This window comes from Amblyomma mixtum, chromosome 5 (assembly GCF_055824585.1).
Source record: "Amblyomma mixtum isolate Tamu chromosome 5, ASM5582458v1, whole genome shotgun sequence".
In the NCBI taxonomy this organism is placed as follows: Eukaryota; Metazoa; Arthropoda; class Arachnida; order Ixodida; family Ixodidae; genus Amblyomma; species Amblyomma mixtum.
The window spans coordinates 135,304,811-135,318,600 of record NC_143016.1 but is presented as its reverse complement, the minus strand read 5'-3'; the positions used below and the strand labels follow the sequence as shown (position 1 = coordinate 135,318,600).

At 45.7% G+C, this 13,790-nt stretch overlaps 1 protein-coding gene across 1 annotated transcript; it reads left to right on the top strand.

Moving 5' to 3' along the window:
• Nucleotides 1–871: 871 nt before the first annotated feature.
• Nucleotides 872–11,013, top strand: LOC149343843 (uncharacterized). Its single transcript, XM_089546072.1, has 6 exons — nt 872–1,647; nt 2,809–2,867; nt 4,182–4,235; nt 4,884–4,907; nt 6,885–6,938; nt 9,778–11,013. The coding sequence occupies exons 1-6, from the start codon at nt 1,305–1,307 to the stop codon at nt 10,699–10,701; spliced, it is 1,458 nt and encodes a 485-aa protein (XP_089402198.1). The 5' UTR covers nt 872–1,304; the 3' UTR covers nt 10,702–11,013.
• The last annotated feature ends 2,777 nt before the right edge of the window (nt 11,014–13,790 follow it).

Below are 13,790 nucleotides of genomic sequence, written 5' to 3'. Positions count from 1 at the left end.
CTTGGGTTTGAAGAATGCTCAAGTCATCAGCAATCATTCTGATACTCATTCTACGATCACTGTTAAGTAAATGTTTCACTCGCTGCACATTTTCGTTGGTCCTGCTGGTCGAAGGGCGTCTGGAGCGGTCGTCTTCCTCCACTCTTTCCTTACCTTCTCGGAAAAGCTTGTGCCACTCAAAAAACACCTGATCTACCCATGGAAGCGTCACCGTAGGCCTCCTTAATCATGTTGTGAGTCTCTTTGCCCGTTGTACCAAGATTTACTCAAAATTCGATCGCGTATCGCTGATCCAGTAAACGCTCGACGATTCTGCGTGACGAGACGTTTCGACAGGGGTTCACAGTAGAAGCGACCTCCTCTCATCAACGGCCGAGAGCCGACTGCCGATTTTCCCCAGCATTCCCAATATCCCCCTTCAACGATCCTGCACGCGCAGACCACCTCTCGTCCGCCCGTTCGCCGGGAAAAAACCAGTCCTACTACTTTCAGAACAGACCCTGTATGTCCAGAAATTGAAAAATAATATATATTGTGTGTGTGAACGTAACGTGTGTGTATGTGTTTGAACGTGTGTGTGAAGGTAACTGTCTTTATTGTAACATTTCGACCAGGGTCTAGCCTTTAATGAAACTGACTAACGGAGGCCAGCATGTTAGAATAAAGACAGTTATGTTCTCTCTCTCTCTCTCTCACACACACACACACACACACACACACACACACACACACACACGCACGCACGCACGCACGCACGCACGCACACACACACGCACGCACGCACACACGCACAACCTAGTAACCTGCCCACCGTGTCACGCGGCAGGTCATTTAATCACGAGAGGCAGCTCGGGAAGCCCAACCGGGGTAGCAACCCAACCCAAGACCCATCGATGGCAGCACCTGCCACAGAAGGGCAGTGGCAAATCGCTTCACCGCTGCACTACTGCACCGGGAGTGGTAGGAAGACTCCAGTAATCTATGAATGGAGAGATTGACCAATTGCGCATTTATGAACAATAACCTATTATCACTATCCTAGCAACTGCCATCGGTGAACACACGATCTGAACACCCTAACCGAAGGGAAAACCGAAGTCCTAGCACACGTAATTCCCATTTGGCCTAAATACACAAGTTGACCATAATTTTTTTTTGCAAGGGCCGTTAAATTTGGGGCGGAATAAAGGCAGAAAAAAAGTTAAAGCAAATATTAAGCTTTCTTGATGACGGTATTTTCATGATTCGGTAATGCTACGGCTATCTTTTGGTAGTCTGGAAAAGGCAACACACGTTCACAAACAATGCTAAGTCAATCCAATAAGCTTCCACTTAGCAGGACGGTTTTCGATCTGGAAAGCCATATCTGCGATCGCCCGCCTCCCTCCTTACTCGTATCTTGCAGGGGCTTGTCAGCGCACACGAAAAAGTGGAACCTGTCCGTGGTGGGTCTCGGAACCGAGTCGCCTGCAATGTGGCTCATGTGGTTTCATGTCCTCATGGTCGCCGTACTTTCGTCGAAAGTTCTTGCCTCCCAGAGCTCCACTGGGCCGAAGGCTGAGTTCGACTTGCCGGATGAGTACATGAAGATAGTCCGACAGCGACCGAAGTTTGCCGTCTACGCCCTCATCAATAACGTCGCCTGTGGTAAGCCGTGATTCAGAACTGCTTTCGGTCGTTTCGACCTTTTGCTTAACGTTACCAAATTAGACGCAAAACGAAAGCTGTGTTGGCAGCCAATAGAATTCATGGAACGAGTAATACATTATAAGGTAGACGCATCCGTTATAGCCAAGCTTCGGGCAGTTTTCTTTAATAAACATAAGATATGCTACTCAAAAAGGCTGCTAAACAGAACATGATTTTTAGTCATACGAAGATGTTGCGCATTTTGGGCACACCGTGCGGCGTGCTGATGGAAAAAATACTGGCTAAAATACTGCAAAAGTTGCTGGTAAACCGTTGCAGCTTTCTGTAATGTGTAAAATTTTGGTGTTGTAAAAATGAATGATACTCCGTAGAAATTAATATGGAGAGTTGTGCGGAGAACGCAAGCTACGTAAAATGCAGGGCGGAAAAATGGAATGAAAATTACGCGCACTACGTAGAAGAAATACCGCGCACTCAATCTTTTGAAAGCACGTGTTTCCTAATTCCATTTTTTTTTCTTTTTTTGTGTTGGTTCGGGAAAGGAGGACGACGCCCAAGACGGACGCATAAATGGCACAATGTACGCACACTACCAACATTATCAGCCTGGGATGGCTTAATTGCGTCGTCCGTAATTTTTTAAATGGTAGCACGTTTTTCATACCTGGTTGTTTCCACTTATATACCCCATTCCTGGGAATCTCATGCTGGAACGGGAATCTCATGATGGAACGAGATGGAAGGTGGAGTCGAGATTAAAATGTGCATATACAGCGTACGCCTATTCCTTTTACTCAGAAATGCAAAAGGCAGGAATCGGGAACGATTCATTACCTTTGGCAGTGGCCGACCACAAATGTCAGGCTCCTAAGCCTTGTCAGAACGGCACTATCGGTGCCGGGCATGGACGAAACGCACATTGGAGTGAAATTAACTGACTGGTTATTTTAGAAGAATGACGTGGAGCCTTCTCGAAGAACGAGATATTATAACCGACAGTTCTTTGAGCCTTCCACTCCGGATAATTTTATACATATGTGCATGTCTTGCAGAATTGGGTGCGTGGCTCGCATTATCAGTTATCCTTTTGAGAATTTTTTAACCGTAGCGAGCTACACGCGTTACACATGCGTTCTGTTGTCTTTGTATTCACTGTAGGCAGGTGCGGAACGACTCCTTTGCTCCTCGAGGAATCAAGAACGTGCATACCAAAAAGTGTAGGTACAACACGCCTGAATTTCGCCCAGTTTCCTGCCTTGTGTATGTTGTAACTTTCACTACCATTAATGACGTTCCCTGTCAAAAGGGGCACCCGTTACCTGTCTCTTAGCGCCCTATGGCAGGCGCATAATATACGTAATACCAACATTAACTGGCTGCTTGTGCTCTGTCCTCGTACAGTTGCACTCTACGGTAATGTTGTATTGCTGTGCAACTGCTAGTATGCGGTAACCATATTACCGCAGTTCCGCAGGCAATAGAGGAATGAGGGATATTACTGGGATCCTAATAATTTCGATTCAGAAAATGTGTCTTGGCATCTGGCTTCTGTCTCACAAATTTCGTTGTCTTCTCCCACCATCCTTCTTCGCTCTGCAAGACGCGAGTACAACCTGTTTTTAGATACGTTTTGCTATCCTAGCTGGTAACACATCCTTACTGTTTTAGCTAAATAGCAGAGAAGTGTTGATCAACGTCCGCTGCAATCTCTTGCTAATGTCGAATTCCATTGTGTCAGGTTTTGAAATGGAGAGATTAACAGATAACGATTAGAAACTAGATCAGTTATTCTTAAACGCAAATGTTAAGCGGAGAAATCGGTCGCATAAAACTTCCCGTGGAAGCAATAACAATATTTAAGGCCAAAGCTATTAAGATGCATGTCCTTTTCTTTAGTCTAATTGGAGACCAAACTTCCCGCCAGTGGGAAGTCAGCAAGGGCTTTGGCACATAAGGCGCAAAGTTTTACTTTCATGATGGTAGAATGCGTCGGAATCCTAGTCGTGAAGCAACTCAAGCCAAAAGCTGACCACGTGTCCATCGCCTTAGCGAAAAAACAGAACTCATTCCAACCTAGCTTACTCCCAAGAAAAAAAAAACGTCTCCTCGAAATTTGTTTTGTGCTATCATTCTTAAAAGAATTAGATTTTCTAACCCAGTTGTAACATTTAAACAACCTCGTAGTTACCGCCAATGCAGACATATCAGACCTTGCGTTTGGCACAAGTTGGCTTTAGTTTACAAGGGTAGACGTGCAGGCTAGTTGGTGAACCATGATTATTTAAAACAGCGCAAAAGACAGGGACACAGATAGAAAAGACACACACAGCGCTGTGTGTGTCTTTTCTATCTGTGTCCCTGTCTTTTGCGCTGTTTTAAATAATCATGGCTTTAGTTGCTTTTGTGCCATAAAACACAACATAGCAGAGGAAACAGGCATCTTTGTACAAAATGGCTTCGGAACAAAGGCTGTGGTGAGTAATGCTTAGCACTGTAGCAGGCATTGTCAATATGGTTCATTTCAACTGCAGGTAAACCTCAGGAAGATAATCTGTATGAAGGAGGAGCAGTACCTGTTGGAATACGTGAGTGGCCCGCTTTTTGCATGAATTAAATGTGCCTAATTTACTCGCAATAATTTAAGGCATAGCAATCGCACCTAATTAAAATACTGCACAACAACTTCGCCATGGTGTTTAAGTTCCTCTTTGAGCATGTCTAAAGGTGTTTCTGCGTTCTATCTTTTCTTTATGCTTTTATTTCTTAATGGGCAGCCTTTATTTTCATTCTCTTGTCACTTGTCAACAATTAATGCAAATGAAACGAAGAAGCCGCTGTCGTAGTCAGTTCGGTTACCTTGCCCATTCCAGCACTAAATTCGTCCTACAAATCGTGCTCCATTTTTATTAGCTTGTTCAGCGTCTGCTATTTTCGTGCAATACCCCAGTTAGCGTAGTCGCGTCATCGTTCTGGCTTTCTTCCAGTACATTTTAACTGGTGAAAATCGTAATCCTAATAACTGACTGCACCTTCGAGCACGCTAGACAGGCGGCAGGGATGTGACATCAGTAAAAATGCATGTCATGAAAGGAAAACATGCGCGTAGGAATGTTTTGCGCAGTTTAGAGCATCACGCAACTGGTACAAATAGTGTAATTCTTTCTCCGCCTGAATCAAATACGAGTGACCTACTGCACGGAGAGTAACTCATTTTTTTATTTGTGTTCCTGCAGGGCGACAACGCAATGGGAGTTTTGGTAAGGCTATACACTTGACCTCTTGTCGATAGTTTAGTGTCGAAACAAAGCGGTTTGGCAGTTGCAGTTTCACGAACAAGTTAATCTGCTTTGTATAAACAATAAAGTGCTAAATGCAAAAAGCATTTAATGTCGGATTTGTATGATACAAACGAATACATATTTTAAGATATCCGCTAGACTCAGTAAATCACTCCAGGAAGCTAAAAAAAAAAATTTGCAGCGGTTCAACTACTGCTGAACCTTGTTAGAGAGCGAAAGTTATGCCGTATTGGGGCACTATACGCGGCTTGACACCTGTAACGTTAAGACTGTCAGATGTCAATGCGCGTTAAAGAACCCCGGGTGGTCGAAATTTCCGGAGCCCTTCACTACGGCGTCTCTCATAGCCTGAGTCGATTTGGGACGTTAAACCCCCATAACCCAACCAATCTGTAACGTTAAGGGCGTTCCGGACACTGGATAGGCAGCGCGCCCGCCCTTCCACCGCTTGTTGGCGACAAAGTTGTCAGCCCTAACGCATGCAGCCCGCATCTCTCTCTCACCACCCCACGTACCTAAAAGCGCGATTGAAGCGTCGATTGACCCAGGGAGCCAGGCATGTTATTCCTTTCTTCAAAATCATCAGAGTTTAGAACGTTGTCAGCGCCAACGCCAATAACACAATGATCGCCAAAGGCCCACAGCTTCAGTGCCACGTTTCTGCTATAAAGTTAATGCCAACGCATGCAGCGCACATCTGTCACTATCGCAACGTAGCTTCAAGCGCGTCTGTGGTGTCCACTATCCCAGAGGGCCAGTTATGCGCCTTTCCTTTGCTTTCGAAGCTCCAGCTCTTCGTCGGTTTCGGCTGCCCGTTTAGCGCGTTTACGCTCCCTACCGATTGCTAAATCCTTCGCACTGTTGGCAGTGTCGACCGGATAATCACACTCGGCCCGACATCTGCGAGTACCCACTCTCGAGGACGTCGGCTCCGCCTGACTTGCTTCGACACTGGGTAGCCGCGGCGACTGCGCAGCGCGCGTCTGCAGCTGCTGCGAGTTACGTCACGTGGTTACTTACGCAGCTCCGCTTTAAGGTGATTCGTGCAAACAGGGTGAAATTGGCGCCGCTAGGCCAGTAAAGCGCTGGCTTTAAAAGCGTCCGTTTTAACATCGATTACCCCCTATAGTACATATGTAAAGTTGTACGATTTCATAAAAAGTAGTCAATTTAGAGTTCGTAGTCGTCGCAATGACGCAAGTATACCACGTTTTCCAATGGAGTCGATCACCAATTTTTAACGATCCCTACCGCGGTGGTCGAATTTCGATGGAGGCGAAATTCGAGAGGCCCGTGTGCTGTGCGATGTCAGTGCTCGTAAACAACCCCGGGTGGTAGAGATTTCCGGAGGCCTTCTCAACAGCGTCCCTCATAGCCTGCGTTGCTTTGGGACGTTAAACCGCGATAAACCAACAAATTTTTATTGACGTAAAGAGGAGCTTTCTGAGGCATAGTAATACCACCGTCGGCGTTCATGACAGCGTTCTAGACTCCGATGATTCTGTGGAAAGGAAGGACGCATAACTGGCTCCCATGCGTCAGTGGACGCCCGCCTCAATCGCGCTTTGAGGTACGTGGGTGGCGAGAGAGAGAGAGAGATGTGGGTTGCATGCGTTAGCCCTGACAACGTTGTGGCAGACACGCGGCACTGCAACAATAGGCCGCAGCGTGACTTCACGCTGGTTATGCAAGCGTGACTTTCGCTTACATAACCAGGGTTATAGTGCTATACCAGGGCTAGCTGAGCTAAGCCACAGCCATTTTTTTTATTTATCTTCAGTGTGTTGTGCAGTATGAGATTTCCGCTATTTCATGCTCAGAGGACAAGAAACTAGCTTCTTTGTGCAAATTAGTGTTAGCTCCTCGGCGGCTTGCCTTTGTGCATTTTTTCATTTCCGTAGCTTTGCACATGTAGCATCTGCCGCCTTATTTCAGCGATGCTATTCGAAGAAGCTGAAGACGAAGTTGGAACGGGTCCAGTGCCTCCTGGTAAGAACTCTCTCTCGTAATCAATTGCATAAGCTTTATAAACTTCATAAAGCCGGGAAACCCAAGAAACAGCGGTTTTGTTACTTTTCGAAACGCTGTCTGATATGAAGAGTGTCAAATATATGGGAGCTTGATATGCTGGGCCTAATAGAGAACCTGCGACAATAGCGCTAGAGCAGCTGCTCCGGGGACCAACGTATCATGGTAATTTGTGGTTCTAGTGATTGTTGATTGATTGGTGTGTGTTAGGCGATGAATACTTAATGAAATAATTGTAATCAATTGAATAATTAAAGAAAAAAACTGGAACGGGGGGGGGGGGGGGTTCAGGGATGTCAAAATGTTTAGAATGAAAAAGCCAGCGCTTGTTGATGCTAGTTAGAAAACTTAGATTGTGTGATTGTTCCATGAAGTTTTTTTAAAAAGTGAAAAAAAAAAATGAAAAATTCGTTCAAAGTTGTCAAACTCCTCAGTATGGAAAGCCTAATCCACTACGCTATCGTGTCAAATCCTTAAGCGGAGTTTAAGTGTCCTCTGCAATTTTTTAATTTTTTAATTACTTATAATACCACTCACTGACTCGGCCATCAGAATTATGGTAGTATTTTTATTACCTTCATTAATGTTTACACGGTCAGCTCTTTTGATTGACGTGCGACGGATTACGTGGACGAATAAGCAAAAATTTATACGGACACTGATTCCAACCCTGTCCACTTAATGTTCTCGGTACAAATTAATTTTTGGACTGTTTTTGGGCATGTTAACGTTTGTCCAGCAGCAAAAGAACGCATTTATGGTTGAGCAAATTGACCTTAGTGCTTTTCCCGCCTCTCGATTTAAACTTTTGACGTTCACACCGAGAAGGACTCCGTGATCACCTTTTTGGAGTGAACGAGGGCGGAACATAGCCTCTGGAATCCGTGGTTCAAATTCGATCTAAACGCTTCCAAAATCAACCGGTGGGGGCGACATTTCCATTTCGTTTTTGCCTTTCCTAGCGTCTAAGAGCTTTGTTTTCTGTGAAAGTGATCTCTTGGAATGCCGTCGCCTATTCGTCCTCAGTCTCATTTCAAAAATTAACTTTTATTGTTTCTAAACCCAGGCAGAACTCTGGAACCTTAGCGGACATTACAGCAGTTTAATGTCAAAAACTAACTATAGGGACGGAATGATTATTGCGCAATTTCTTATGGGTGAAGCCCGTTATTTTCGCGCAAGCTCCGTCCACTGTAATTAGTTTAGCTACGCAACCACTTGCGAGCTTAAAAACTTTCAGCTCTAATCGTTTTGATTATCCCCATTTTGGCATTTTAAAAACGAAGCAGGCATTTCAGAGTAGCAGCCTTAATTGCGCATGCGATTCCTTTCGCACGTGCGTGGTTACGGGCTGTGCAATGTACCGTATAGCTCTCTTGCCGCGCGGAAACGGAAGCAACAAAGGGTGAATGTCATTCTGCTTGTTATAAAAACATTGAAAAAGAGAATTTTCTTGGTGCCTTCATATATTGCCACCTAACTGCTAAATTACAAACACCAGGGAGTGCATTTGGTATCCTGACTCAGTGCGAAACAGACGGATCTCAGCGCATTATGTAACTTTTGCTGCGGGGGAATTTTTTGCTCTGTACGTTACTTAATTGCTGTAGAATAATAAATTCTTTAACTCTGCTGAGCAACATCGATAACTGGGTGATTAGTGGCGTAGCTTCTTGACAAAACAGCGGGAAAGACGAAGACAGCTAAAAAGGGCAGGACAAGCGCTGGCTCTTAATTGAAGCTTTATTATAAAACGCGCGCAAACTCATTTGCGCACTACATTTGCGCACACGCAGCAGAGGCTAATTAGAATCGATATGAAATATTGTTTTTTGCGCATTATCGAGCATATGATTTCTCGCTTCAGGTTAACCGCACCGATATTTTTTTTATTAGGACCAACGTTCTGGGCAGGTGTTCGAGTCCTGTCGAATAGAAAACAGCGGTGATTAGTGTGTCGTTCAGCCGTTTTTAGCTCTGCATGAGACTGGTATAACATATATGAATTATAAGTAACCTGTGGTGCGCGTGCGTGAGTGTGCTTTCTTGAGTTGTGTACAAGTTCGCTTTGTTTTTTCAAGGCGCTAACAGTGTCCAAACATCACTTCACTTTCGTGCCCACTATAACTTTTCTGTGGCTAAAGCTATTGAAGGGGACAACACCGACATCCCAGAATTGCATCTCGTTTATGCCTTGGCTATTATTGTGTTGCCAACCTCTTATTCTCGCGTGCTATGCACTCTCTTGCATATTTTAGAGCCATTTGGGAGTTGTGCCTTGCACTTTTCTGGCGTTCCTAGTGGTTGCACAAGACAGTTATAGTTTCCTTTGGTTTCCTAATCGTCAGCTAAGGCACATGCCCACGCTATATGAAAGAGCGTGTTTCTACGCGTAGCAGTGCGTTGCGTATTGTTGGCTTTTTGGGGAAAATTAGAAGTGTTGCACAGAAGAATAATTTCATGCGGACAATTTTATGCTCTTGAATCATAAACTATGTGAATGGGTCTCCCTTTTAGGGTTAACGCAAACGAAATAAGGTATTGTTTATAAAGTACCCGATGGTTTTGCCTTTAAAGATAAAAATTCCATCGGGAAATCGAATTGCGATCAGGTAGCACACAAATATTGGTGGTGTTGTTGCTTGCCCAAGGCAGGCGTATCTGTTATTAAACTCATGCTTCAACAATACCAGCTAATTAGGCGATTGCCTCGGCCGTCTTGACAATGCGCCGTTCAGGCATTCCAAGACACATTTTGGGGAGAGTTGAGCGTGAGGTTGTGTCTTCTTTCGTTTTTCAGAAGGCCAACGACTGGGATCAAAATCCTGGTTTCGACATCGCATCCGCCGCAAACTCTTCATCACCCTCAACAACGCCGGCATCTTTAGCTCGAAAGCCTCAAATGGTTTCTTCCGGACTGAAAACAAACTTGCCCTTCCTTGCTAAGGAGAAACGCTCCGACCACCTTGATAGGCAGATCGATTCTGAAGACATGGAGGCCGTAGAAGACGGCAAAGATGACTACTCTTCGCATGGACTTGACTTACGGGGTAAATACGCGCATCACACTGGTCGCGAAACAATGGAAAGCGACATTTGGCCGCTTGGAAAGGAGTACGGTGAAGGAACTGAGCGACGCCGTTACGGTCGCGGGAAGTATAACTACGGCAATAGAGGCGCTACCGCGCAGGACCTCAGAAGCAAACCCCAACGCCGTCGCAAGGGTAAAATAGCTTACGGCGAGCACGACAATGCGAGGGATGAGCGCCAACAAAATCGGCCGTACCGTCGATATGACCACTCCGTAAGGGACTACGAAACGGAACGCGACCAGTGGGAAGAAGGACCTGGAGGGAAATACGAGGACAAAATGGAAAAGTTCGGTACGGAAGCCAGGCCGCACATTTTTGCGGGGCAAGACGAAAGGCAACCAAGCTCGGCTAGTCGTTACCGCCAGCGCATTTCTGGCAGGCCGGACAGAGGCAGCAGCGGCGAAAATGGCTTACCCATGGAGCGGGGTCCGTCCTGGGCCGATTGGCTTGTAAGAAATGACCGCCGCAGAGAGATGTACAACCGTAAGAAAGGGTCCGTTGCCAACCATGTGCTGAGCAAAGCGTCTCAAGATGGAGTCTACAGATGGAAGATGGAGAAGAACATGGACGCGGAGCCTTACGAGCCCATGGAAACTGACGCTGACTACGCGATTAACGACCGCCGTCTATGACCAGGTCAGCAACAGCCAAAATATCGAAGAGAATGTAAAATCCGGGCGTAAAATCGACGAGGTGGGTTTGCCCTTTTTAACAAGCTCATCTTTTAGCTAGGCAGCTTCAGAACGTAGAAACTTCTTTTGGCAGGACAGTCTTAGCGTATTGCGTTTTCTATGTTGGCAAAAGCAGAACTTATGCGTTATCATATAAAGTGTAGCTGCTAAACTAAAGAAGTGCAGAGTGCATTCTATTTATAGACAACGTTCGTTGGCATCAAGTCGAAATTAATTGTGTGAGGCCAGAATTATCAGCCAGCAGTCTGGACTGGTGCAGTCTTGAACCACTGCTTATGGTAGTAATACCTTGCGTGCTCCGGAGTTTACGTAAAGCTTCTTTGCGGTACAATCATTGCGATCTTTGGAATAAAAGTTTTGAGCTCGAGACACCTCCTGCTGTCGTTACTTTACTGGCGTCGCCAAAGCTACTACTGGTGTAGTGAAGACGCTCGAATTTGATGCCTTGGAGTTGTTTAAAGGTACTGAATTTGTTATGCTGCCATTTCGGCTGCATGGAGCGCAATTCATGGTTGAGTCAAGTTGTGTAGAGCGGTATATGCGACCCATGTCATTTTATGCAGTTGTACTGAACCGGTGTAGCACCGGATGAATGTAGCGCGAATTTGTGCAACTTTTATTTACGGCTGCCACGGCCTCGCCGGTGTGCAGAATTCAATTTTAAGTGCGGTAAACGCCAGATCGAAAAAATGCGTAATCACAAGAGAGCATGGACACAGGCAACCCTGAAACACGAATTGTTCACCAATGCGCCATTGGTAATTTAATCAAGTAAATTTCTGCATATCATTTTAGGTTTTTATTTCCGTTAGTGTAGGTCTCGGGAGCACGTCACTAGTGGGGATACAACCATCCAGTTGGTCGTGTGTGTCCAGAAAACTGCGGCACACACATTATCCGTCATCCGTATATACTTGTGCACATGACCATCAGATTGTCTACATGTCATCCTGGAGGGAAGTAGCTCGCACAAACAGCTTCCCTTGTAGGGCAGCAGTCCACTAACTGCGAACTCACAGGCGTGGCGATTGCCCTCCCTGAAAACTGCACGTCCGAACGATCTCCACACCCACCTGTCAGAGTGATGAATGTACGTCGTGTCGCAATGTGTAAGACCATAAGAAGCCCAAACGAACTATTGTGTTCGCAACCAACTCGAAACTTCGCAGCTAATCTGTTTCCAAGGGCGCGAAGGTGTACTCTACAATATCAGCCTGGACGCCTACTCACCAAGTGCACTCAGTGCAGCCAACTATCATGACTTATTGTTAACTGACCATGTAGCCTGACATAAAAACACCCAGAGAGCCGGTGGGATCTGAATTTTACGGCGGAGTAATTTGTCTATACATCGCACCAGAGTAGCTTCATATTGATCGTAATAAACTGTGTGTACGTCACGCGAAATCCCGCAACATGTTCCTATGGCTGGTCAAGCTACGTACTGCGATCTTTAAAATCAGAATAACTTGTTTTACCCATTTCTTAGGCGTGATTCTTTATTGCACATCTTCTTGATCAGGAGGATTGCCTTTCGCAGGCTTTTTGTAGCGGAAATTAGTTCATTTCTTTATCCCTATTCAGAGCTCGTTTTTTAACCCAGAAATTTAAAATTTTTCCTTGTTGTAGCACATAATAGTGAAGCTAAAGAACTGTATTTTAATGTTGTAAAGAAATATTATTTACGTAGAAAAAGTTTGTGCAAAATTTTTTAGACGGACAAAAATTCACAAAATTATAAAGTACATCGTAAGAAAATATACGAATAAAAATATAGAATGTACGTTTTGACTATTACTGTGCCAGAAACGAGTATTCAAAGTTATAAAAATCACCATGTTAAACTTTCCGGTCAGCGAAAAAGATCAATTCCTCGTGCGCAGCGCTTTGGGCTACACCGTTAGTGCAATGGCAAGGTGGACCCCAAGCAGTCCTGCGGAAAACTGCGTCTGCCACACTGCTTGTGTCATGGAATCGTTCAGAAGCTGTCCGGCACCTTAAGAGAGGCTCCGGAAAGCAGTGAATCTTGTTGAAGACGGTGGAAAGAAATATTACATATGGGCACCGGTCGATAGTCCGGGCGGAGCGCAGCAATCATCTCTATCTGAACTAAAATAAGACGAATGGATGTCATATTTTTCCACAAAACCCTTGTTTGGACCCTCATAGTTAAGTGTCGATGCTTCGAAATCGCGATAACACCGTCGTTGCTGAGCAGGGTGAGCGCGAGAGGAGGACGCTGACTTGGGCGCCATATGCGGTGGCCACCGAAGCGGTGGCTTTGTGGCATCCGCCTAGCATTCGGGAGGTGCAGTGTTCGATCCCTAGTGCCCAATTCCGCTCTTACCCACCGGGTTCTGAATGAGTACAAGATTTTCTCCTGCCTGGTGCTCGTTTTTTTCGTGGGTGAAATGCTTGGGAAAAGGTTCTTCGACACAACCGTTGCGTTAAGGGGCCAGCAATTCGTTCCGCTGTCAAACAACGTTAAATCCGCCTCGTGCGGTAAACGCCCACTTGTGGAGCTTTTTTAAAAGAGGGTTCGCGATGGTGACCGCTCCTCCCGTCACGAGAGCTGCCGCATATATTCGTCGTTCACCAACCCGCAGCAGCCCGGCACTAGTGGCCTGGGCTTCCCTACCGGGACACTGACAAGGCACTAAGACAACCACATGGACAGCACAGGAACAGGTGTGGAACAACCTTCTCAGGTTGCTGTTCGAAACATGGTCTGTGTTCCGAAGAACGCAGCGTGATCATTGGAGCCTCACACAGCACTGCACCTCCTGATAGAACTGGTTGCTAGGTGAGGGGCCGTCTGTAACCTTCCGGTGGGTATCGGGTGGTGGGTTTCGAACTTGCCACCTTTCGGCTAAGCGGACGACCAAACCACTGGTCCTCGGTTTGCCGCGATCGCTCCATGTTGGCAGATTTCGTGCGAAGTTTAAAAATACTTCCCTATACGGTTGACAAAAGAACCATTTCAGAACAAGAGTACAGTCATCTTGCAACACTGTACGGCGTTACTTAAC